The sequence below is a fragment of the Nycticebus coucang genome, chromosome 2 (genome assembly GCF_027406575.1).
Source record: "Nycticebus coucang isolate mNycCou1 chromosome 2, mNycCou1.pri, whole genome shotgun sequence".
NCBI lineage: Eukaryota > Metazoa > Chordata > Mammalia > Primates > Lorisidae > Nycticebus > Nycticebus coucang.
In genome coordinates, this window is record NC_069781.1 from 172610148 (window position 1) to 172633721 (window position 23574).

At 40.5% G+C, this 23574-nt stretch overlaps 1 protein-coding gene and 1 non-coding gene across 4 annotated transcripts in view; one reads left to right on the forward strand and one right to left on the reverse strand.

Annotated features, from left to right (window-relative positions):
• Nucleotides 1-1195: 1195 nt before the first annotated feature.
• LOC128580073 (U6 spliceosomal RNA) lies at nucleotides 1196-1307 on the reverse strand. The gene has a single exon (XR_008378429.1). It is a non-coding gene; the product is annotated as a U6 spliceosomal RNA (small nuclear RNA).
• Nucleotides 1308-7705: 6398 nt separating this feature from the next.
• Nucleotides 7706-23574, forward strand: part of ZFP1 (ZFP1 zinc finger protein) — a 38163-nt gene continuing 22294 nt past the window's right edge. The window contains exons 1-2 of one of the 3 annotated variants that reach the window (XM_053608015.1): nucleotides 7706-7868; nucleotides 19551-19608. In XM_053608015.1, the coding sequence (XP_053463990.1) occupies nucleotides 19594-19608 (15 nt within the window). In that variant the 5' untranslated portion in view covers nucleotides 7706-7868; nucleotides 19551-19593. Of the gene's footprint in view, nucleotides 7869-14156; nucleotides 14213-19550; nucleotides 19609-23574 lie in introns of those variants that run through there. The other 2 variants (XM_053608010.1, XM_053608023.1) reach the window with 2 other exon arrangements.

The window sequence follows — 23574 nt, forward strand, 5'->3', positions numbered from 1 at the left end:
CAATGGATTAGACGCCTCCCCCGTGTAGTTAGTTCACATTATCATTTTCACTGTCTCCCCAAATTCTATTATATATCACCACATTCTATTTTACTTATACTGAAAGATTTTTAGATCATTTGTAGTGTTTTGTTTTGTTTTTTGAGACAGTTTCACTCTGTTGCCCAGGCTAGAGTTCCATGGCCTCCTAGCTCACAGCAATCTCAAACTTCTAGGTTCAAGGGATCCTCTTGCCTCACCCTCCCAAGTACATGGGACTATAGTTGTCTGCCACAAGGCCCAGCTAAATCTGCAATGTTTTGTAAATATAAATGGCAGTGTAAGTAACATCTATCTTTGCACAAAATTAAGGTTATGATAATTTGTAATTTTAAAATTTCTACACAATGAGGGCTTCATAAAAAAAGTTTACATTATACTCACACCAGAATTGCATAAAAAATATTTTCCAAATTTCTCCAATCCTGAGTATTATTGTTCTTTAAAAATTGGCCAAATGTATAGGACAAAATGATATTACATATGTTATGACACTGCTTTTTAAAAATTTTTAGTAAATTTATTTCCTTAAGTATTTCCTCTCCAATTGTTTATTGATATCTTTAGCCATCAAACTTTTTATTTTTATTTTGTATATATATATTTTTTTTTTTTTTTTGAGACAGAGTCTCACTATGTTGCCCTTGGTAGAGTGCCGTGGCTCACAGCAACCTCAAACTCTTGGGCTTAAGTTATTCTTTAGCCTCAGCCTCCCAAGTAGCTGGGACAACAGGAGTCCACCACAATGCCTGGCTATTTTTTGTTGCAGTTGTCATTGTTTTTTAGCTGGCTGGGTTCAGGTTCAAACCCACCAGCCCCAGTGCATGTGTCCAGCACCCTAACCACTGAGCTATGGGCACCAAGCCTTCTTGTTTTGTTTTTTCTATTTTTTTGAGACAGAGTCTCATTTTGACGCCCAGGTATATTTCTGTGGCATCACAGCTCACAGCAACCTCAAACTCTTGGGCTCAAGTGATTCTCTTGCCTCAGCCTCACAAGTAGCTGGGACTACAGGTGCCTACCACAATGCCTGACTATTTTTAGAGACGGGGTCTTGCTCTGGCTGAGGCTGATCTCAGGCATTCCACCCTCCTCGGCCTCCCAGAGTGCTAGGATTACAGGCGTGAGCCACCGCGCCTGACCTATTTTATTTTTTTAAAATATGGAACACTTCATGAATTTGCATATCATGCTTGCACATGGGCCATGCTAAACTTCTCTGTATCATTCAGCACAAATTTTAGTATATGTGCTGCTGAAGTGAGCACTATATTTGTTATTTTAGAGACAGGGTCTCACTCTGTCCCCCAGGCTAGAATGCAGTGATGTGATCACAGCTCACTACAGCCCAGAACTCCTGGGGCCCAAGTGATCCTGCCACCTCAGCCTCCCAAAGTGCTCGTATTACAGGCCTCAGTCACCTGTACCTGACTAAGGTGTTTATTTTCAAATTAACTTGTAAAAGAACTTTATAAATTAAGACTATTTATCGTTTGTCTTTCATACATGCATTATATGTATTTCCACAGTTTATTTTCTCTTTAACTTTGCCCATAGCAATTTTTTTCAGAATTTATTTTTTTCTATAAACTTGTCGATAATTTCCTTCATAATTTCTGAGAAGTTATAGCTTCTTCTCATCCAAAGAATATAGAAAATATTCACTTATCATGTCTTTATAACTATTTTGTAGCTTCCATTTTAAAATATAAATCTTAAATCCAACTTACATCTCATTGTCCTAATGGGCAATCTTAGGAACCTAATGTTTTCCCTTCAGATTGTCAGTAGTTGCCAAATAGCAATGCTGGGGGCGGCGCCTGTGGCTCAGTGGGCAGGGCGCTGGCCTCATATACTGAGGGTGGCAGGTTCAAACCCAGCCCCGGCCAAAACTGCAACCATAAAATAGCCAGGCGTTGTGGTGGGTGCCTGTAGTCCCAGCTGCTCGGGAGGCTGAGGCAAGAGAATCTCCTAAGCCCAGGAGTTGGAGGTTGCTGTGAGCTGTGTGATGCTACAGCACTCTACAGTGGGGGATAAAGTGAAACTCTGTCTCTACAAAAAACAAAAAACAAATAGCAATCCTAGAATATTCCAGTCTTTCACTAGTACTCTGAAAACAGACACTAAGGTAATATATATTCCTGAGTCTTTATTTGACTTTTTATTTACTTATTTTGAGACAAAGTCTCAAGCTGTCGCCCTGGGTAGAGTGCTGTGGTGTCACAGCTCACAGCAACCTCAAATTCTTGGGCTTAAGCAATTCTCTTGCCTCAACCTCCCAAGTAGCTGGGACTACAATGCCTGGCTATTTTTTTGTTGTTATCATTGTTGTTTTAGCCGGCCTGGGCCGGGTTCAAACCTGCCAGCCTCAGTGTACATGGCCAATACATACCCACTGAGCTACGGGCACCGCCCTATTTGGCTTTTTGTACAATTTTGAGCCAGGTGTGGTGGCTCATGCCTATAATCCCAGTGATCCTTGAGACTAGGAGTTTGAGACCGACCTAGACAACATAGCAAGTCTCTATCTCTGGAAAAAAAAACTAAAAAGTTAGTGGGCATGGAGGCTGAAACAGGAGAATTGTTTGAACCCAGAAGTGCAAAGTGGCAGTAGTCTATAATTGCTCCAATGCACTCCAGGCTAGTCAACAGGCTGAGAGTCCGTCTCTAAAAACATACCAATAATAAAAATTAAAAAGCAGGCTCAGCACCTGTGGCTCAAGCGGCTAAGGCACCAGCCCCATACACCTGAGCTGGTAGGTTTGAATCCAGCCCAGGCTCACCAAACAACAATGATGGCTGTAAACAAAAAAATAGCTGGGTGTTGTGGTGGGCGCCTGTAGTCCCAGCTACTTGGGAGGCGGAGGCAGGAGAATCTCTTGAGCCCAGGAGTTGGAGGTTGCTATGAGCTGTGATGCCAAGGCACTCTACCCAGGGTGACAGCTTGAGGCTTTGTCTCAAAAAACAAAAAAAATCAAAAAGCAAAACATACAATTCAATGGCATTAAACACATCCATAACCTTGTATAACCATCACCACTGTCTCTTTCTGGAACTTTTCATCATTCCAAACAGAAACTCTGTACCCTCTTAAGCACTAGCTTCCTAGCCCTTCTTCCCCAGTCCCTGGTAACTTTGAAAGTCCCTGTGAAAGTCTCTTTCACTTGTGTCTCTATGAATTTGCCTATTCTAGGTACCTCATATAAGTGAAATCATACAACATTTTTCCTTTTGTGTCTGGTTTATTAGCATATTTTCAAGGTTCTTTCATGTTGTAGCATGTATTAGAACTTCATTATTTTGTATGGCTAAATAATATCCATTGTCCATAGTATGTATATGTTACTGGACAAAGAGAGTCCAGCCACCTGTCACTGTCAGCCAATAGGCAGAGATGGGGACAGGTCCACCAAACTTTGTCAGAAGGCCAAAAATTCTGGAGAACAGTGAGAGTAGCCTCTCCAAGACTGTTCTGTTCTTCCATTTCCAAAACTGTAGTTCCAAGCAAAGTTCAAAGTTCAAAGCAAAAGCCACGTTAAACTTTATCTTAAAAAACTATAATTGGCATAACCCATGACTCAAAACAACATTTCAATTCAAAAGTTAATCTCAGGCGGGGCACGGTGGCCCAAGCCTGTAATTCCAGCACTCTGAGAGGCTGAGGTGGGTGGATTGCTTGAGCTCAGGAGTTTGAGACCAGTCTGAGCAAGAGCGAGACCCTATCGCTAAAAAGTAGCCAGGCGTAGTGGCAGGCCCCTGTAGTCCCAGCTCCTTGGGAGGCTGAGGCAAGACAATTGCTTGAGCCCAAGAGTTTGAGGTTACTGTGAGCTATGATGCCACAGCACTCTACGAAGAGTGACAAAGTGAGACTCTGTCTCAAAAAAAAAAGTTAATCTTCTAAAATGATTGCCCTTAACTATTCAAGATATACCCTTTTAGGTTAAACCAGAATTTAAAAAAAACAGCAGGAATGACAGACATGAGGTAAAGGTCACATAGGAGCTAAATGGACCAGACCAGCGTGTCGTCTCAGCCCTAGCCTGACTCCGTCTTATTCTCACTACAAACACTCTCATCTATACCACAGTTCTTTATCCGTTTATCAATTGGTGGATTCTTGGGTTATTTCTACCTTTGAATACTGTGAATGGTGCTGCTATGAACATTGGTGAAAACACATTATCTATAAACCTGTTTTGAGACTATATTACTTAAATTAAAAATTAGTTGCAAAAATAAATTAAAAAAAAATTAGTTGCTACCACAATAAACCTTTTTTTTTTTTTGAGACAGAGCCTCAAGCTGTCGCCCTGGGTAGAGTGCTGTGGCATCACAGCTCATAGCAACCTCCAACTCCTGGGCTCAAACAATTCTCCTGCCTCTGCCTCCCAAGTAGCTGGGACTACAGGTGCCTGCCACAATGCCTGGCTATTTTTTGGTTGCAGCCGTCATTGTTTGGCGGGCCCAAGCTGGATTCAACCTGCCAGCTTAGGTGTATGTGGCTGGTGCCTTAGCCACTTGAGCCACAGGCGCTGAGCCACAACAAACCTACTGGAATGGCTAAAAATCCAAAACACTGACAACACCAAATGTTGGTGAGAATTTGGAGCAACAGGAACTCTTCCTTATTGTTGGTGGAAATGCAAAAAGGTATAGCCACTCTGGAAGACAGTTTGGCAATTTCTTACAAAACTAAAATCCTCTTACTGCACAATCCAGCAATCATGCTATTTACCCAAAGGAGCTGGATGCTTAAACATTCACACGAGGGTGGTGCCTGTGGCTCAAGGAGTAGGGCGCCGGTCCCATATGCCGGAGGTGGTGGATTCAAACCCAGCCCCGGCCAAAAAAAAGAAAAAACAAAACAAAACAACAAAAAAAAAACATTCACACGAAAACCTGAGTAGCTTTATTCATAGTTGCCCAAACTTGGAAGCAACCAAGATATTCTTCAGTAAGTGAATGATTTAAAGAACCTGGCGGTACATCCAGACAGGGGAATACCATGTGGTACTATAAAGAAATGAACTATGAGATCAAAACCACCCTGAGATACCATATAACCCCAGTGAGAATGGCCCACATCACAAAATCTCAAAACGGCTGATGCTGGCGTGGATGTGGAGAGAAGGGAACACTTTTACACTGCTGGTGGGACTGCAAACTAGTACAACCTTTCTGGAAGGAAGTATGGAGAAACCTCAAAGCACTCAAGCTAGACCTCCCATTTGATCCTGCAATCCCATTACTGGGCATCTACCCAGGAGAACAAAAATCCTTTTATCATAAGGACACTTGTACTAGACTGTTTATTGCAGCTCAATTTACAATCGCCAAAATGTGGAAACAGGGGTGGTGCCTGTGGCTCAAAGGAGTAGGGCCCCGGCTCCATATGCCAGAGGTGGCGGGTTCAAACCCAGCCCCGGCCAAAAACCGCAAAAAAAAAAAAAAAAAAAAGTGGAAACAGCCTAAATAACCCAGGAATGGATTAACAAGCTGTGGTATATGTATACCATGGAATACTATTCAGCTATGAAAAATATGGAGACTTTACATCCTTCGTATTAACCTGGATGGAAGTGGAAGACATTATTCTTTAGTAAAGCATCAAAAGAATGGAGAAGCACGAATCCTATGTACTCAATTTTGATATGAGGACAATTAATGACAATTAAGGTCATGGGTGGGGGGGAGTAAGGAAAAGCAGAGAGAGGGAAGGGTGGGGCCTTGGTGTGTGCCACATCTTCTGGGGGCAAGACGTGATTGCAAGAGGGACTTTATCTAACAAATGCAATCAGTGTAAAAAAAAAAAAGAAATTAGCTATTACACCACTAAAAGACATGTAGTAGAATGCTTATTACTAAGTGAAAGCTGATCTGAAAAGGCTATATGCTGTTTGATTCCAACTATATTTTCACCACTCTGGAAAAGACAAAACTGTGGAGACAGTGAAAAGATCAAAGATTTCCAGGGGCTGGGGGAGAGAGGGATGACTAAGTAAGCTCAGGGAATTTTAAGGGCAGTAAAACTATTCTGTATGATACCGTAATGGTGGATATATGCATTTGTCAAAACCCAGAAACTGTACAATACCAAGAGTAAACCCCACGGTAAGCTATGGAATTTGAGAGCTAATGTGTCAATATGGGTTCATCAGTTGTAACTAAAGTACCACTCTGGTGCAGCATGTTGATGGGAGGAAGCTATATATGTGTAAGGGCAAGGGTTATATGGGAATTCATTGCACTTTCTGTTCAAAGTTTGCTGTCAACCTGAAATTGCTCTAAAAATAAAAAAGAAAAGGAACTGTAGGTGAAGGGGAAATGGGGACATGGTAGTCAAGAGGTACCAAGTCTCAGTTACACAAGCTGAATAAGTTCTGAAGAGCTAATGTACCACATGACAATAGTTAACAACAGCACAAACTTGAAATTTGCTAAGAGGGCAGTTTTTTTTTTTTCTCATGAGACAAAGGTAGATCTTAAAAGTGTTCTTATCACATAAGAACAAAAAAATGTTAACTATAATGTGAGGTGACTGATATGTTAATTAGCTTGATTGTGCTTATAAGAATGGCCAGTCTTTATAGTGAAATAATAAATTATTATTTTTTTTGAGACAAAATCTTACTATGTCACTCTCCGTAGAGAGCTATGGCGTCATAGCTCATAGCAACCTCAAACTCTTGGGCTTAAGCAGTGATTCTCTTGCTTCAGCCTCCTGACTGGCTGGGTCAACAGACGCCAGCCACACCACCAGTCTATTTTTTTTGTTGTTGTTGTTGTTTCAGTTGTCATTGTTGTTTAGCAGGCCCAGGCCCAGCTCGAACCCACCACCCTTGGTGTATGTGGCCTGCGACCTACCCACTGAGCTACGGGCGCGGCCCTACAAAAACATTTTTTGTCCCACTGAAATTCCGCTACCTACTGGATCTCAGGGAGGGCATCGTTCCTTTCTTTCTTTGGGAGTCCAGGCCATCTCCCTTCTCTCTGCTGTCTTCTTCCGCCTCTCCTTCTAAAATAGAAAGTAAACTTGTACTTTTATTATCCTAATGTCGGCCTAGAGAAATTCTTTGCTGCTGCCATGATTGAAACACCTTAACCATGGTGTATACTTCACAATGTATATATATATATATATCAAATTATCGAGTTGTACACCTTTAAATATATACAATTTTTATAATGATCAAGTATACCTCAATAAAGCTGGACAGGAAAAAAACGAAAGGAAAAAGGTAGTTGCAGCACGGTATCCTCATGGCCAGTCTTGCAAAAAAAAAAAAAAAAGTATATATACATATATATATACACACACACACCAGAAAGGTGTAGATTTAATGTTAATCTTTGAAAAGTGAAATTCGTGATACCTGCTTTCTTTTTTTATTTTGTGCATATTTCCTAATTTAAATACAGTTATCATAGATTACGTGTGTGATCTTTAAAGGCCAAATTTTTGTATTTCGGGGAGAAGCAGTGGGAGAAAGGAGCATCTTGGACCGAGCTCGCCCGACCCTCCAAACCAATCGAGCAGTGGACTTTCCTTAGAGTCCCTAAAGGCACTGCCCCGGAGGCTTGTGGGAAGTGTAGTCCCGAAAGTCCCACGGACCACCGCTCAGAGGACCCTGGGAAAGGCGAGCAGCCCCTGCGTCTGCGCATGTGCAGTGCTACGAGCTCGCCTGTGGCCGCCCTTCCCCCACTTCAGCTGCGAGTCGGTGACAGAACCCCAGTCTCCGCGCGTCTTCACCGCCCCGCGCCGTGACCGGGCGTGGCACTAAACCACGAGTGGGAACTGTGCCCCTCCAGGTATGAGAGGGGGCTGCCAGGTACTTTCGCTCGGCCTGGGGGCGGAGGGGAAGGAGATGAGGATGGGCTGCAGCGCGCGCGGAGAGGGAGCCCAAACTTCGGCGACTCGCAGGCGGCAGTGACCCTCGGGGCGGCATCTGGGGCTGCGCGGTGCCCTCCTTGGGGGGTGGCCGGCGGGGCTTGCCTGGCCGAACGTGTGTGGGAGGAGACGGCAGAGAGGAGGGCGGCAGTAGGGGCTCGCCTTTCTCCCTTTGTCAGGAGCCGCGCCTCCGCGGGGCGGCGAGGGTCTCAGGCAGCGCGGGAGCGAGTCCGGAAGCCCCGGCGGGCGCGCGCCCACCAGACCCCGCCGCGGAGGGGTGAGGGCGGAGCCGGGCGCGCCTGGCCACGCCCCGGATGCGGCGGGCTGCGTCCTGTGCCTGGCGGGGCGGTGGGAGGACTAGAACCTGCGGGTTTCAGATGCTCTCGACGTCTCACTGAGTGAGAGCTCTCCTGTCAGTGTTTTCCGTGTAGTAGACTTCTCTTCCTCACATCTGTCCTGTGACTGCCGTTATTATCATCTCAGTATCAACTGAAAAGAAAGGGAAACTCAGAAAGGGGAAGTGATTTATCCAAGGTCTCACAGCCAGCTGGTACTCGATGTTCTATGATAGCGGGTATGTTTGGTCTTTTGACTTTGACACTGGTGCTTTTTGCCATGCACACGTTTTTAATTTCTCCATTATTGAATTTATTGCTCTTCCCGTTTATGGGACCCAAAGGCTTCACGGCTTACAGATTATACAAAAGTTGTTAATGATTCTGGCACAGGCATGCGCTGCCACATTACAGTGTTTCCATCAGTAACAAACCTTATATACAATGATGATTTCGTAACATAGTACCATATTTTTACTGTACCTTTTCTGTTTAGAAACACAGGTGCCTACCATTGTGTTGCCGCTGTCTGTAGTATTCATTACAGTAACATGCTGTTAACTCCTAGGTCTGTAGCCTAGGAGCAATAGAAATATAGCATAGTGTGTAATAGGCTATAAGGTTTATGTTTATGTAAGTACATTCTATGAGTTCGCACAAGGATATGGCCTAATGATGTATTTCGGAGAATGTATCCCTGACATTAAGTAATTCATGACTTTAGGATGCTTTAAAAATCTGGTCTTTTTACTATGATGTGAATGATGGTTAGATTAAATTAGGGGCAATGGCCACCTTTATGATATTGAGTCTTCCTATTGTCTTTACCATTTGTTACAGTCCTTTTTTGTTTTGTCACCGTAGGCGGGATTTTATAATTTTTGTAAAAGATTTTTATTTTTCCTAGCAGGTACATAGTATTGTACTGTTACTGGAGATAGAATCCCTTTTCTATTACCTTTTCCTTATTTTTGTTTGTATTCCCTGTTTATTTTGTGTATTTGGGATTTCTCCCCTTTTTTTCTGGGTTAGCTAATGATTTCATATATACATATATATATATATTTTTTTTTTTGTGTGTGTGTGTGTGTGTGTGTAGACACAGAGACTCAGTTTATTGCCCTCTGTAGAGTGCCATGGCGTCACACAGCTCACAGCAATCTCCAACTCCTGGGCTTAGGAGATTCTCTTGCCTCAACCTCCTGAGTAACTGGGACTACAGGCGCCTGCCCCAGTGCCCGACTATTTTTTTGTTGCAGTTTGGCCAGGGCTGGGTTTGAACCCACCATCGGTATATGGGGCCAGTGCCCTACCCACTGAGCCACAGGCGCCCCCCGCCATGATGATTATATATTTTTATAGTTAGAGTAACTCTTTGTAATGTCTGTAGTACCTGTAATAATGTTTCTTGGATCATTCTAGATATGGTTTACTTTGTCTCTTTTCTTGGCTAGTTTGGTTAGAGGTTTAATCAATATTAATTTTTTCAAATAATCAGCTTTTAGTTTAATTGGATTTCTTTATTTTCAGTTTTATTGATTTTCTTTATTTCCTTATATGTGCTTTGAGTTTAATTACTTTTGGGGGTTATAAGGTGGAAACAGAACCCATTAATCGAAGACTTCTAATTTTCATTACTATTCATTTCCAGTTTTTTTAACTTCCTTTGTGACTTCATTTTTCATTCATTATTTAGAATTGTATTGCTTAATTTTCACATGTTTGAGGATTGTCCAGATCTCTTTCTATTATTGATTTATAGGTTAATTCTGACTTGTATATACTCTGTTACAAAGTATATACTGTTACAAATTTCCTCTTTTCTTTTTTTTGAGAGAGGGAGTCTTGTTTTGTCATCTGGGCCAGAGTGTAGTAGTGTCATCACAACTCATTACAACCTCAAACTCCTAGGCTCCAGTGATTCTCCTGCCTAAGTCTCCCAAATAGCTGGTACTACAGGCACCCACCACAACGCTTGGCTAATTTTTCTATTTTTTTGTAGAGATAGGGTCTCATTTTTGCTTAGGCTGGTCTCCACCCCCTGGCCTCAAGCAAGCCTTCTGCCTCAGGCTCCTGGAATGCTAGGATTACAGGCTGGAGTCCCTGTGCCTGGCCTGTTCTTTCAAATTTGTTGTGGTTTGTTTTATGGCCAAGGATATGATTTATCCTGTTGACTGTTTCATGTGCTCTTGAGTAAATATTGTACAATTAGTAGTGACATCTTCTGTCAATTTAAATGGGCCAGGAAACCAGAATAGTGTGGTTTATTCTTTATTCCACACCAGCTGTAAACCACATCTTCAGGATAGTGTGGTTTATTCTTCTGTATCCTTACAGGTTTTCTGTTTACTTGTTCTGTCAGTTACTGAGAGAAGAATATTGAAGTGACCAACTGTAATTGTGAATTTATTTTTTTTTCAGTAATATCATTTCTTTTTTTTTTTTTGAGACAGGAGAGTCTCAGTCTGTTACCCAGGCTAGAATGCCATGTCTTCAACTTAGCTCACATCAACCTCAAACTCTTGGGTTTATGTGATCCTTCTGCCTCAGCCTCCCAAATAGTTGGGACCTCAGTTGCCTGCCACCACACCTGGCTAGCATTTTTTCTGTTTTTAGTAGAGACAGGGCCTCACTCTTGCTCAGGCTGGTGCCAAACTCTTGAGCTCAAGTGATCTACCTGCCTCAGCTTCTAAAAGTGCTAGGATTGGGCAGCGCCTGTGGCTCAGTGAGTAGGGCGCTGGCCCCATATGCCGAGGGTGACGGGTTCGGACCCAGCCCCGGCCAAACTGCGACAGAAAAATAGCCGGGCGTTGTGGCGGGCACCTGTAGTCCCAGCTGCTCGGGAGGCTGAGGCAAGAGAATCGCTTAAGCCCAAGAGTTAGAGGTTGCTGTGAGCCATGTGACGCCACGGCACTCTGCCTGAGGGCTGTACAGTGAGACTCTGTCTCTACAAAAACAAAAAAAAGTGCTAGTATTACAGATGTGAGCCCCTGTGCCCAGCCAGTTCTATCAATTTTTGCTTCTTGGTTTTTTTTGTTTGTTTGTTTGTTTTGGCAGTTTTTTTGGCTGGGGCTGAGTTCGGCCACCTCCAGTATATAGGGCTGGCGCCCTACTTTGAGCCACAGGCACCGTGCGCCAGTGCTTCTTGTATTTTGAAGTTTTATGGTGCATAATATATTTAGGATTATATACATTTAGGTTATGTCTTCTTGGTGATTAGACTATTTATTATCATGTGATATCACTTTTTCTTCCTGGTCATATTCCTTTTTCTGAAGTCTGCTTAGTTTGATGCTGCCATAATTACCCCAGCTTTTCTTAAAGGACTGATGTTTGCAAGGTGTATCTTTTTTTATTCTTTGACATTTAATGTAACAATGTTTCTATATTTAATAGGAACTGCTTATAGATAGCACATAGTTTGGTCTTGCCTTTTTATTCATTTTGACCTCAATAATTTAATTGGTGTATTTATATCACTTATTGATAGAGTTCGATTAAAATCTACCTTAATGCTAGCATTTTTCTGCTTGTCTCATCTAGTCTTTATTCCCGTTTTCCTTTTGCTCTGCCTACTTTTAGCTTAACTGTGTATTCTATGTGTACTCTATATGATTACATTTTATCTCCACTATTGACTTTTCCTTTATTTGCAAAAATTTTGTGAGATTTTTCATGGTTGCTCTAGGGTTTATAATAAACATTTTGAGTTAATCATAATGAACCTTTAAATAATATCATACTGTTTTATGTATGTATACTTACATAGTATACTCCCAACTTTATTCTTTCATCTTTTGGGCTATTATTTTCTTTTCTTTTTCTTTTTTTTTGTAGAGACAGAGTCTCACTGTACCGCCCTCGGGTAGAGTACCGTGGCGTCACACGGCTCACAGCAACCTTACACGATTCTCTTGCTTCAGCCTCCCGAGCAGCTGGGACTACAGGCGCGCGCCACAACGCCCAGCTATTTTTCTGTTGCAGTTTGGCCCGGGCTGGGTTTGAACACGCCACCCTCGGCATATGGGGCCGGCGCCCTACTCACCGAGCCACAGGCGCCGCCCATTGGGCTATTATTTTCATATGTTTTACTTTTATATGTGCTTTAAACCCACAGAACTTTGCTACTATTTTTGCTTTAGATAATCATCTTTTAGCATGATTAAAAGCATGAAAAAGTATCTATTATATTTACTTTCATTTTAACTATTCTCAAAGATCCTCATTTCTTTTTTTTTTGTAGAGACAGAGTCTCACTTTACAGCCCTCACTGGAGTGCCATGACGTCACAGGACTCACAGCAACCTCTAACTCTTGGGCTTATGCGATCTCTTGCCTCAACCTCCCGAGCAGCTGGGACTACAGGCGCCCGCCACAACGCCTGGCTATTTTTTTGTTGCAGTTTGGCTGGGGCTGGGTTTGAACCCTCCACCCTCGGTATATGGGGCCGGCGCCCTACTCACTGAGCCACAGGCGCCTCCCGATCCTCATTTCTTTATGTAGATCCAGTTTTCTTTTCTTTTTTTTTTTTTTTTGGCCGGGGCTGGGTTTGAACCCGCCACCTCCAGCATATGGGGCCGGCGCCCTACCCCTTTGAGCCACAGGTGCTGCCGGTAGATCCAGTTTTCTGTCTGAAATCCTATTCCTTTTACCTAAGGAACTTCTTTTCTTTTCTTTTCTTTTCTGTTCTTTTCTTTTATCATAGCTGTGTACATTAATGCAATCATGGGGCACCATACCCTGGTTTTATATACTATTTGACATATTTTCATCACACTGGTTAACATAGCCTTCCTGGCATTTTCTTAATGTGTTGAGACATTTACATTCTACATTTAGTAAGTTTCGCATGTACCCTTGTGAGATGCACTGTAGGTGTAATCCCAGCAATCACCCTCCCTCCTTTCCCTTCCCTCTCCCCCTTCCCCATATTCTTAGATTATAATTGGGTTATAGCTTTCATATGAAAGCTATAAATTTCTTTGTTATAATGTGATTTTTGGTCTTCTGGGTATATACCTAGTAGAGGAATTATAGGATTGAAGGGCAGATCTATTTTTAGATCTCTAAGTGTTCTCCAAACATCTTTCCAAAAGGAATGTATTAATTTGCATTCCCACCTGCAGTGTAGAAGTGTTCCCTTTTCTCCACATCCACACCAACATCTCTGGTCTTGGGGTTTTGTGATATGGGCTAATCTTACTGGAGTTAGATGGTATCTTAAGGTAGTTTTGATTTGCATTTCTCTGATGATTAAAGATGATGAGCATTTTTTCATGTGTCTGTAGGTCATGCTCCTGTCTTCTTCAGAGAAGTTTCTCTTCAAGTCCCTTGCCCACTTGTTCTTTTCTTGCTAATATGTTTGAGTTCTCTGTGGATTCTGGTTATTAAACCTTTGTCAGAGACACAACCTGCAAATATCTTCTCCCATTCTGAGGGCTGTCTGCTTGCTTTACTTACTGTGTTCTTGGCTGTGCAAAAGCTTTTTAGTTTGATCAGGTCCCAGTAGTGTATTTTTATTTATTTTTAATTTTTTTTATTAAATCATAACTGTGTACATTAATGTGATCATGGGGCACCATACACTAGTTTCATAGAAAATCTGTTTGACAGATTTTCATCACACTGATTAACATAGCCTTCCTGGCATTTTCTTAGTTATTGTGCTAAGACATTTACATTCCACATTTACTAAGTTTCACATATACCCTTGTAAGATGCACCGCAGGTGTAATCCCACCAATCCCCCTCCCTCTGCCCACCTCCTCCCTCCCTCCCTCCCTTTCCCCCTTTCCCCTATTCTTAGGTTGTAACTGGGTTATAGCTTTCATGTGAAAGCCATAAATTAGTTTCAGAGTAGGGCTGAGTACATTGGATACTTTTTCTTCCATTCTTGGGATACTTTACTAAGAAGAATATGTTCCAGCTCATCCATGTAAACATGAAAGAGGTAAAGTCTCCATCTTTCTTTAAGGCTGCATAATATTCCATGGTGTACATATACCACAGTTTATTGATCCATTTGTGGATCGATGGGCACTTGGGCTTTTTCCATGACTTGGCAATTATGAATAGGGCTGCAATAAACATAAAATATCTTCGTTGTGATGTGATTTTTGGTCTTCTGGGTATATGCCTAGTAGAGGAATTATAGGATTGAATGGCAGATCTATTTTTAGATCTCTAAGTGTTCTCCATACCTCTTTCCAAAAGGAATGTATTAATTTGCATTCCCACCAGCAGTGTAGAAGTGTTCCCCAGTAGTGTATTTTTGATGCTGCTTCAATTGCCCAGGGGGTCCTCCTCATAAAATATTCGCCCAGGACTATTTCTTCAAGAGTTTTCCCTGCACTTTCTTCTAGTATTTTTATAGTTTCATGTCTTAAGTTTAAATCTTTAATCCAGTGAGAGTCTATCTTAGTTAATGGTAAAAGGTGTGGGTCCAATTTCAGTTTTCTACAGGTCGCCAGCCAGTTCACCCAGCACCAATTGTTAAATAAGGAATCTTTTCCCCACTGAATGTTTTTAATTGGCTTGTCAAAGATCAAATAACAGTAATAGCTGGGTTCACCTCTTGGTTCTCTATTCTGTTCCATACATCGACCCCTCTGTTTTTGTGCCAGTACCATGCTGTTTTGATCACTATCGATTTATAGCATAGTCTTGAGGTCTGGTACTGTGATTCCTCCTGCTTTGTTTTTATTTCTGAGTAATGTCTTGGCTATTTGAGGGTTTTTTTCTGATTCCACATAAAACGAAGTATTATTTTTTTGAGATATTTAAAGTATGACATTGGAGCTTTAATAGGGACTGCATTAAAATTATATATTGCGTTGGGTGATATGGACATTTTAACTATGTTGATTCTTTCCAGCCATGAGCATGGTATGTTTTTCCATTTGTTAACATTTTCAGCTATTTCTTTTCTTAGAGTTTCATAGTTCTTTTTATAGAGATCTTTCACATCCTTTGTTAGATAAACTCCCAAATATTTCATCTTCTTTGGCACTACTGTGAATGGAATAGAGTCCTTGACTGTTTTTTCAGCTTGACTATTGTTGGTATATATAAAGGCTACCAATTTTTTTTTTTTTTTTTTTGTAGAGACAGAGTCTCACTGTACCGCCCTCAGTAGAGTGCCGTGGCGTCACACGGCTCACAGCAACCTCTAACTCTTGGGCTTACGCGATTCTCTTGCCTCAGCCTCCCCAGTAGCTGGGACTACAGGCGCCCGCCACAACACCCGGCTATTAAAGGCTACCAATTTATGAATGTTGATTTTGTAACCTGAGACACTGCTATATTCCTTGATCACTTCTAAGAGTTTTGTAGTAGAATCCCTGGTGTTTTCCAGATGTACAATCCTATCATCTGCGAAGAGTGAAAGTTTGATCTCTTCTGATCCTATATGGATACCCTTGATTGCCTTTTCTTCACTAATTGCAATGGCTAAAACTTCCATTACAATTTTAAAGAGCAGTGGAGACAAGGGGCAACCTTGCCTGGTTCCTGATCTGAGTGGAAATGATTTCAATTTAACTCCATTCAATACAATATTGGCTGTGGGTTTGTTGTAGATGGCCTCTATGAGTTTAAGAAATGTCCCTTCTATACCAATTTTCTTTTTTTTTTTTTTTTTGTAGAGACAGAGTTTCACTTTATGGCCCTGGGTAGAGTGCCGTGGCATCACACAGCTCACAGCAACCTCCAACTCCTGGGCTTCAGCGATTCTCTTGCCTCAGCCTCCTGAGTAGCTGGGACTACAGGCGCCCGCCACAACGCCCGGCTATATACCAATTTTCTTAAGTGTTGTGATAATGAAGGGATGCTGGATACTATCAAAAGCTTTTTCTGCATCAAGTGAGAGAATCATATGGTCTTTGTTTTTTAATTTGTTTATGTGCTGAATTATATTTATAGATTTACGTATATTGAACCAGCCTTGAGACCCTGGGCTAAAACCCACTTGGTCATGATGTATAATTTGTTTGATGTGTTGCTGGATTCTTGTTAGGATCTTGTTGAATATTTTTACATCAATATTCATTAGTGATATTGGTCTATAATTTTCTTGTTGGGTCTTTTCCTGGTTTGGGGATCAGGGTGATGTTTGCTTCATAGAACGTGTTGGGTAGTCTTCCTTCTTTTTCTGTATTTTGGAAAAGGTTGAGTAATATAGGTACTAGTTCCTCTTTAAAGGTTTGGTCGAATTCTGACGTGAATTTTGTATGGTTGATGCTATTTCAGAACTTGATATAGGCCTGTTCAACATTTCCACTTGATGCTGGCTAAGTCTTGGAAGGTGACGTGCTTCCAGGTATTGGTCAATTTCCTTCAGATTTTCATGTTTCTGAGAATAAAGTTTCTTGTAATATTCATTAAGGATTTTTTTAATTTCTGAGGAGTTTGTTATTTCGTCTTTGTCATTTCTGATTGATGAAATTAGAGATTTTACTCTTTTTTTCTTGGTTAGGTTAGCCAAAGGTTTATCTATTTTATTGACCTTTTGAAAAAACCAACTTTTTGATTTATTGATCTGTTGTATAATCCTTTTGTTTTCAATTTCATTTAATTCTGCTCTGATTTTGGTTATTTCTTTTCTTCTACTGAGTTTGAGGTTGGAATGTTCTTGCTTTTCCAGTTGCTTGAGATGTCCCATTAAGTTAACTTCCTCTCTTTCCATTCTCTTGAGGAAGGCTTGCAGTGCTATAAATTTCCCTCTTAGGACTGCCTTTGCGCTATCCCAGAGGTTCTGATAATTCATGTCTTCATTGTCGTTTTGTTCCAAAAATTTGGTAATTTCCTTCTTAATCTCATCTATGACCCAACTATCATTCAGTTTAAGGTTATTTAACTTCCATGTTTTTGTATGAGTATGCAGATTCCTGTTGTTACTGAGTTCAACTTTTTTTCCATGGTGGTCTGAGAAGATGCAAGGAATAATTTCTATTCCTTTAAATTTTCTGAGGTTAGTCTTGTGACCTAAGATGTGATCGATTTTGGAGTATGTTCTGTGGGCTGATGAGAAGAATGTGTATTCAGTTTTGTTGGGATGAAATGTTCTGTAGATGTCTGTTAAATTCAAATGTTAGATGGTTAGGTTTAAATCTAAAATTTCTTTGCTCAGCTTCTTATTGGAGGATCTATCCAACACTGCCAAAGGAGTGCTGAAATCTCCAACTATTATGGAGCTGGAGGAAATCAAGTTGCTCATGTCTGTTAGAGTTTCTGTTATAAATTGAGGCACATTCTGGTTGGGCGCATAAATATTAATAATTGAAATCTCATCATATTGAGTATTACCCTTAACAAATAAGATGTGTCCATTCTTATCCTTCCTTACTTTTGATGGTTTAAAGCCTATTGTATATGCAAATAAAATTGCAACACCTGCTTTTTTCTGATTTCTATTTGCCTGAAATATAGACGACCATCCCTTCACCCTGAGTCTGTATTTATCTTTTAAGGTAAGATGAGATTCTTGTATGCAGCAGCTATCTGGCCTGAGTTTTTGTATCCAGTCAGCCAACCTGTGCCTCCTTAGAGGACAGTTTAAGCCATTCACATTAATGGAGAATATTGATAAGCCTGGTTAAAGAACGTCTTTAAATATTTCTTGTAGTATAGGTCAACTAATAATGAATTCTGTTTTTGTTTGCTTGAAAAAGTTTTTATTTCATCATTTTGGAAAGTTTTTTGCTAAGTAGAGAATTCTGGGTTGATAGTTTTTGGTTTGTTCTTATTTTTTCTGATTCTTAAAGCACTTTAAAGAGGTCCCTACACTATCTTCTGGCTTAGAGTTTTTGATGAGAAGGTGGCTGTGATTGTCTTGGTTCATTGAAGAACCATACGATGTGTCGTTTTCTCCTCTGGCTACTTTGAAGATGAATCTTTTTAATCTTTGTTTTTAGTTGTTTGGATATGATGTGTACGTGTGTGGTTATTTTTTGTTTGTTTTTTGGTATTCTGTATGGAAAAATTGCCTGAGTTTCTTGGATCTGTGTTTTGATATCATTTATTATTTTTGGATAATTCTTGACCATTATGTCTTCAATTATTTCTTTTCTCCTTTTGGAAGTTCAGTTACATATTTGTTACACCATTTGATACTGTGATTCAATATCACCGTTCAAGAGTTACTGACATTCAAAGATAGAGCCTTTGAATGCTTTATCCTGTATTTTTTCCCTTTCTTTTCTTTTTGTGTTTCAGTTTGGGTAATTTACTTTGGCCTATCTTCAAATTTACTGAAACTTTTCTGAGTCTGTTGAATCTACTAATGAACCTGTTAAAGGTATTCTTTCATTTCTGTTACTAGGCTTTTCTTTTCTTTTTTTTTTTTTTTAGAGACAGAGTCTTAACTTTGTTGCCCTCGGTAGAGTGCCATGTTACACCATAGCTCACAACAACCTCCAGCTCTTGGGCTTAGGCGATTCTCTTGCCTCAGCCTCCCGAGTACCTGGGACTACAGGTGCCCACCACAACACCTGGCTATTTTTTTGCTGCAGCTTGGCCGGGGCCGGGTTCAAACCCGCCACCCTAAGTATATGGGGCCAGTGCCCTACTCACTGAGCCACAAGCACCACCCTAGGCTTTTCTTTCTTAACAATTCCATTTTATTTTTTTCTAGGTGTCTCCATCTATGCTGAAATTCCCTATTTGTTCATTCATGTTGTCCACCTTTTCCATTAAAGCTTTTAGTATATGAATCATAGTTATTTTATTTTATTTTATTTTTTGAGAAGGAGTCTCATTATGTCGCCTTTGGTAGAGTGCAGTGGCATCATAGCTCACAGCAACCTCCAACTCTTGGGCTTAAGCGATTCTCTTACCTCAGCCTCCCAAGTAGCTGGGACTACAGGCACCTGCTACAATGCCCTGCTATTTGCTGTTGCTGTTACAGATGTCATTGTTTAGCTGGCCTGGGCTGGATTTGAACCCACCAGCCTGGGTGTATGTGGCCGGTGCTCTACCCACTTAGCTATGGGCAACGCCTGAATCATAATTATTTTAAATTCCCTGTCCATTCCCAATTGAGGGTTTTGTTGATCACGTTGTCTCTTAATCGTGGGTTTTTTCATCTTGCCTTTAGGGGTGTCTCATGAAGTTTAATTGAAGGTAGGTGCTGCTAGTGTGATCTTTTCTGCCCCTGCTGAAGAGGCAAAGGTAGTATCCCAGGAAGTAGTATTTCCTCAGGTAGTGTGTAGGGATTTCTAAATATGTAATTCTAGAAGTTGTGAGGCAGGTCAAACCTTTAATAACAATCCTTCCTTTTTCCTCTATTCCAGTTCTGCCTTCACAGTTCTCTGCCTTTACCCCAAACTGCAGAAAATGAACCAATCCCAGGTGAGTTGTTTATTTATTCCCCACTTTGTTTTTCAATGCATTTGAAGACTCTGACAGAGGTCTAGAGAATGAAATAAAAAAGTATAAATGAATAAAACTGAAGGAAAACGTGGTAAGATTAACTAATCAATACCAGCATTCAAAAAGCAAACTTAATTAAGAATCTTGCATTGGCTGCTGGGTGCGGTGGCTCATGCCTGTAATCCCAGCACTTGGGAGGCCGAGGTGGGTGGATTGCCTGAGCTCACAGGTTTGAGACCAGCCTGACCTAGAGCAAGACCCCATCTCTAAAAAATAGCCAGGCGTTGCAGCAGGCACCTGTAGTCCCAGCTACTTGGGAGGCTGAGGCAAGAGGATTGCTTGAACCCAAGAATATGAGGTTGCTATGAGCTGTGACTCCACTGCACTCTACCAAGGGTCCCCAAGTGAGACTGTATTAAAAAAAAAAAAAAAAAAGGGTGGCGCCTGTGGCTCAAGGAGTAGGGCGCCGGTCCCATATGCCGGAGGTGGTGGGTTCAGGCCCAGCCCTGGCCAAAAAAAAAAAAGAATCTGGCATTGGTTATGCATACCAATTCCTTGGCTTCCTTTTTCTTTATTTTTAATTTTTTATTAATTTATTTATTTTTATTGTTAAATCATAGCTGTGTACATTTGTGCAATCAAGGGGTACAATGTGCTGGTTTCATATACAATCTGAAATATTCTCATCAAACTGTTCAACATAGCCTTCATGGCATTTTCTTAGTTACTGTATGTAGGCATTTGTATTCTGCATTTAGTAAGTTTCGCCTGTACCCATTCTAAGATGCACTGTCTTTATTTACTTTTTTGTTTTTATTTAATTACGTGATTTTCTATATTAAGTCTGAATACATTTTCTTGACCTTCATGTAGGTGGTATTTTGGACAACATCCACAGAAACAATCAAAATTGAATGAGTAATCAGTTTGTTTTTTTCATATACCATTCTTCAGTGCAAGTGCAGAGTAGTATTATACATGTTTTGTTTTTACAGTCAGATTACATAATGCCAGAGAACTTAGTAAAATAATGTGTGTATTTAAATTTTCTCCCAATTCCTCACAGGTACCATTGTCATTACTTTCTTGAGTCTCTTTCTAGATTTATTTGTACATATTTGTATAATATGTACAAAGTATACAAGTACAAATATAGATAGAAATATAAGATAGCATATCAATCATACTGTTCTATTTATATGTGTTTATTTTTAATTAATAGACTTCATATCTAGAGCAATCTGGGTTTATCGAAAAATCGAGTAGAAAGTGCAGAGTTCCTATATACCTCTACATTCCCCTGCTACCCTCACAACTTCCCTGATTTATTAAGATCTTGGAAAAAAAATCTTGAATTAATGTGGTATACTTGTTACAATTGATAAGCCAATATTGGTACTTCTTTTTTTTTTTGAGACAGAGTTTCACTATGTCACCCTTTGTTGAGTGATATGGCGTCACAGCTCACAACAACCTTAAACTCTTGGGCTTAAGCAATTCTTTTGCCTCACCCTCCCAAGTAGCTGGGACTACAAGCTCTTGCCGCAACACCCAGCTATTTATTTTTTTGCAGTTGTCAATGTTTTAGCAGGCCTGGGCCAGGTTTGAACCCCCCAGCCCCAGTGTTATGTGGCTGGTGCCCTATCCACTGAGCACAGGCACCACCCCGATGTTGATACTTTAAAGTCCATAGTTTACATTAAGTTCACTCTTCGTGATATATATTCTATGGGTTTTGAAAAATGTGTAATGACATATATTTCCCATTGTATCATACAGAATAGTTTCACTATCCTAATATTCCCCTGTGCTCCATTTATTTATCCTTTCCCTAATCCTCTGATACCTTAAGCACTGATCTTTTTACTGTCTCATCTTCCTAGTCTTGCCTTTTCCAGAATATCATATAGCTGGATTCATAACAGTATGTAGTGTTTTTTTAGATTAGTTTCCTTTATTTAGAAATTTCCTCCATGTCTTTTAGTGGCATGATATCTCATTTTGTTTTAGCACTAAGTAATATTCCAGTTTGTGGATATGCCACAGTTTATTTATCCCTTCACCTGTTGAAGGACATCTTAGTTGTTTCCAAGTTTTGGAAATTATAAATGAGGCTATGAACAGGTTTTTGTGTGGACTTAGGTTTTCGACTCATCTGGATAAATACCAAGGGCCACATTGCTAAATTATATACTAAGAATTTGAGTAATTTTGTAAGAAACTGCCAAAATGTCTTCCAGGTATCTGTGCCTGGAATTTTGCATTCTCATGATCAGTGAATGGGAGTTCCTATGGCTACACATTCTCGCTAGCATTTGGTGTTGTCATTGTCTGGATTTTAGTCATTATAATTGGTATGTAATGGTATTTTGTTTTGATTTACAATTCCCTGGTGACATATGATGTTCAGCATCTTTTCATATGCTTCTTTGCTCTCTTTATCTTCTTTGGATATTTTTCCCTTTTTTTTTTGGTCAGGTGGTTTTCTTATTTTGAGTTTTCATTTATTTACCTTTTTTAAAAATGCAAATCTTTCATCAGATATGTGTTTGTGCAGATTTTCTTCCAGTTTATTGTTTGTCTTTTTAGTCTCTTAACTGTGTTTTTTATCACTCAATCATATAACTTTTAAGTCTTTCCATATCGGAGAACAGTTTCCTCATTCTTTTTTCCCCTATTTTTTTTTTTTTAGAGAGAGTCTCAAGCTGTTGCCCTGGGTAGAGTGCCGTGGCATCATAGCTCATAGCAACCTCCAACTCGGACTCAAGCAATCCTCTTGCCTCAGTTTTTTCTATTTTTAGTAGAGATGGGGTCTTGCTTTTGCTCAGGCTGGTCTCGAACTCATGAGCTTAAGCAGTCCACCTGCCTCAGCCTCCCAGAGTGCTAGGATTATAGTCATGAGCCACTGCGCCCGGCCTTCCCTAATTTTTTTTTTTTTTTTTGTAGAGACAGGGTCTTACTTTATGGCCTTCAGTAGAGTGCCGTGGCCTCACACATCTCACAGCAACCTCCAACTCCTGGGCTTAAGCAATTCTCTTGCCTCAGCCTCCCAAGTAGCTGGGACTACAGGCGCCCGCCACAACGCCTGGCTATTTTTTGGTTGCAGTTTGGCCGGGGCCGGGTTTGAACCCGTCACCCTTGGTATATGGGGCCGGCGCCTTACTGACTGAGCCGCAGGCGCCGCCCAATTTTTTTTTTTTTAATGTAATATAACACACACCTATACAGAACAGTGTATAAAACATTATAATAGCCTATATGTATTATAACAGCATGTATAACAAATATGTATACATTAAAGAGTAATAAAAGAGGGTCCCTGTGTATGCACCCGGGTTAAAACAGAGAACATTATGTTCTTTATGACACATTCTCTGATCAAATCCTCCAGCTAAGTAGCCACTATCTTAGCATTTTTGTTAATCATCCTTTGCTTTCCTTAGAGACTTCACCACTTATTTATGTATTCCTAATCAATATAAAATTCAGTTTTGAAAAGCTATAACTGAAATTAATATTACCTTGGCTTGCATAATTTTTTGTCTGATGGGTGGAGTTGTTTTCTTTTAGACATGTAAGATATAAAACACGTCCTTTCTTGTACCCATGTGCCGTTTGTCAAGATTTAGGTTATCTTTTTTTTGTTTTTTCTCAAATTGCTTTACCTAATATGAGCCAAGGAGAGATGAGACCACTTATACATTGCTGGTGGTAGTATAAAATTTTACAGCCTTACTAGGAGCAATATGGCAATACATACCAAGCAAATCTAATAGTACAAATCTGTGCCTAGAAGTTTTGCTACTATTGAGCAAAAGCTCCCAGAAGAAAATGAGCCCAATAGAATCTCTGGGTCATTAGTCTGGCTTCAGCTTTTCCAAGAGTTTACATAAGTCCCATTGGGGGAAGTCATTGGCAAGGTCATGTTCCTACACAGTTGGGCCA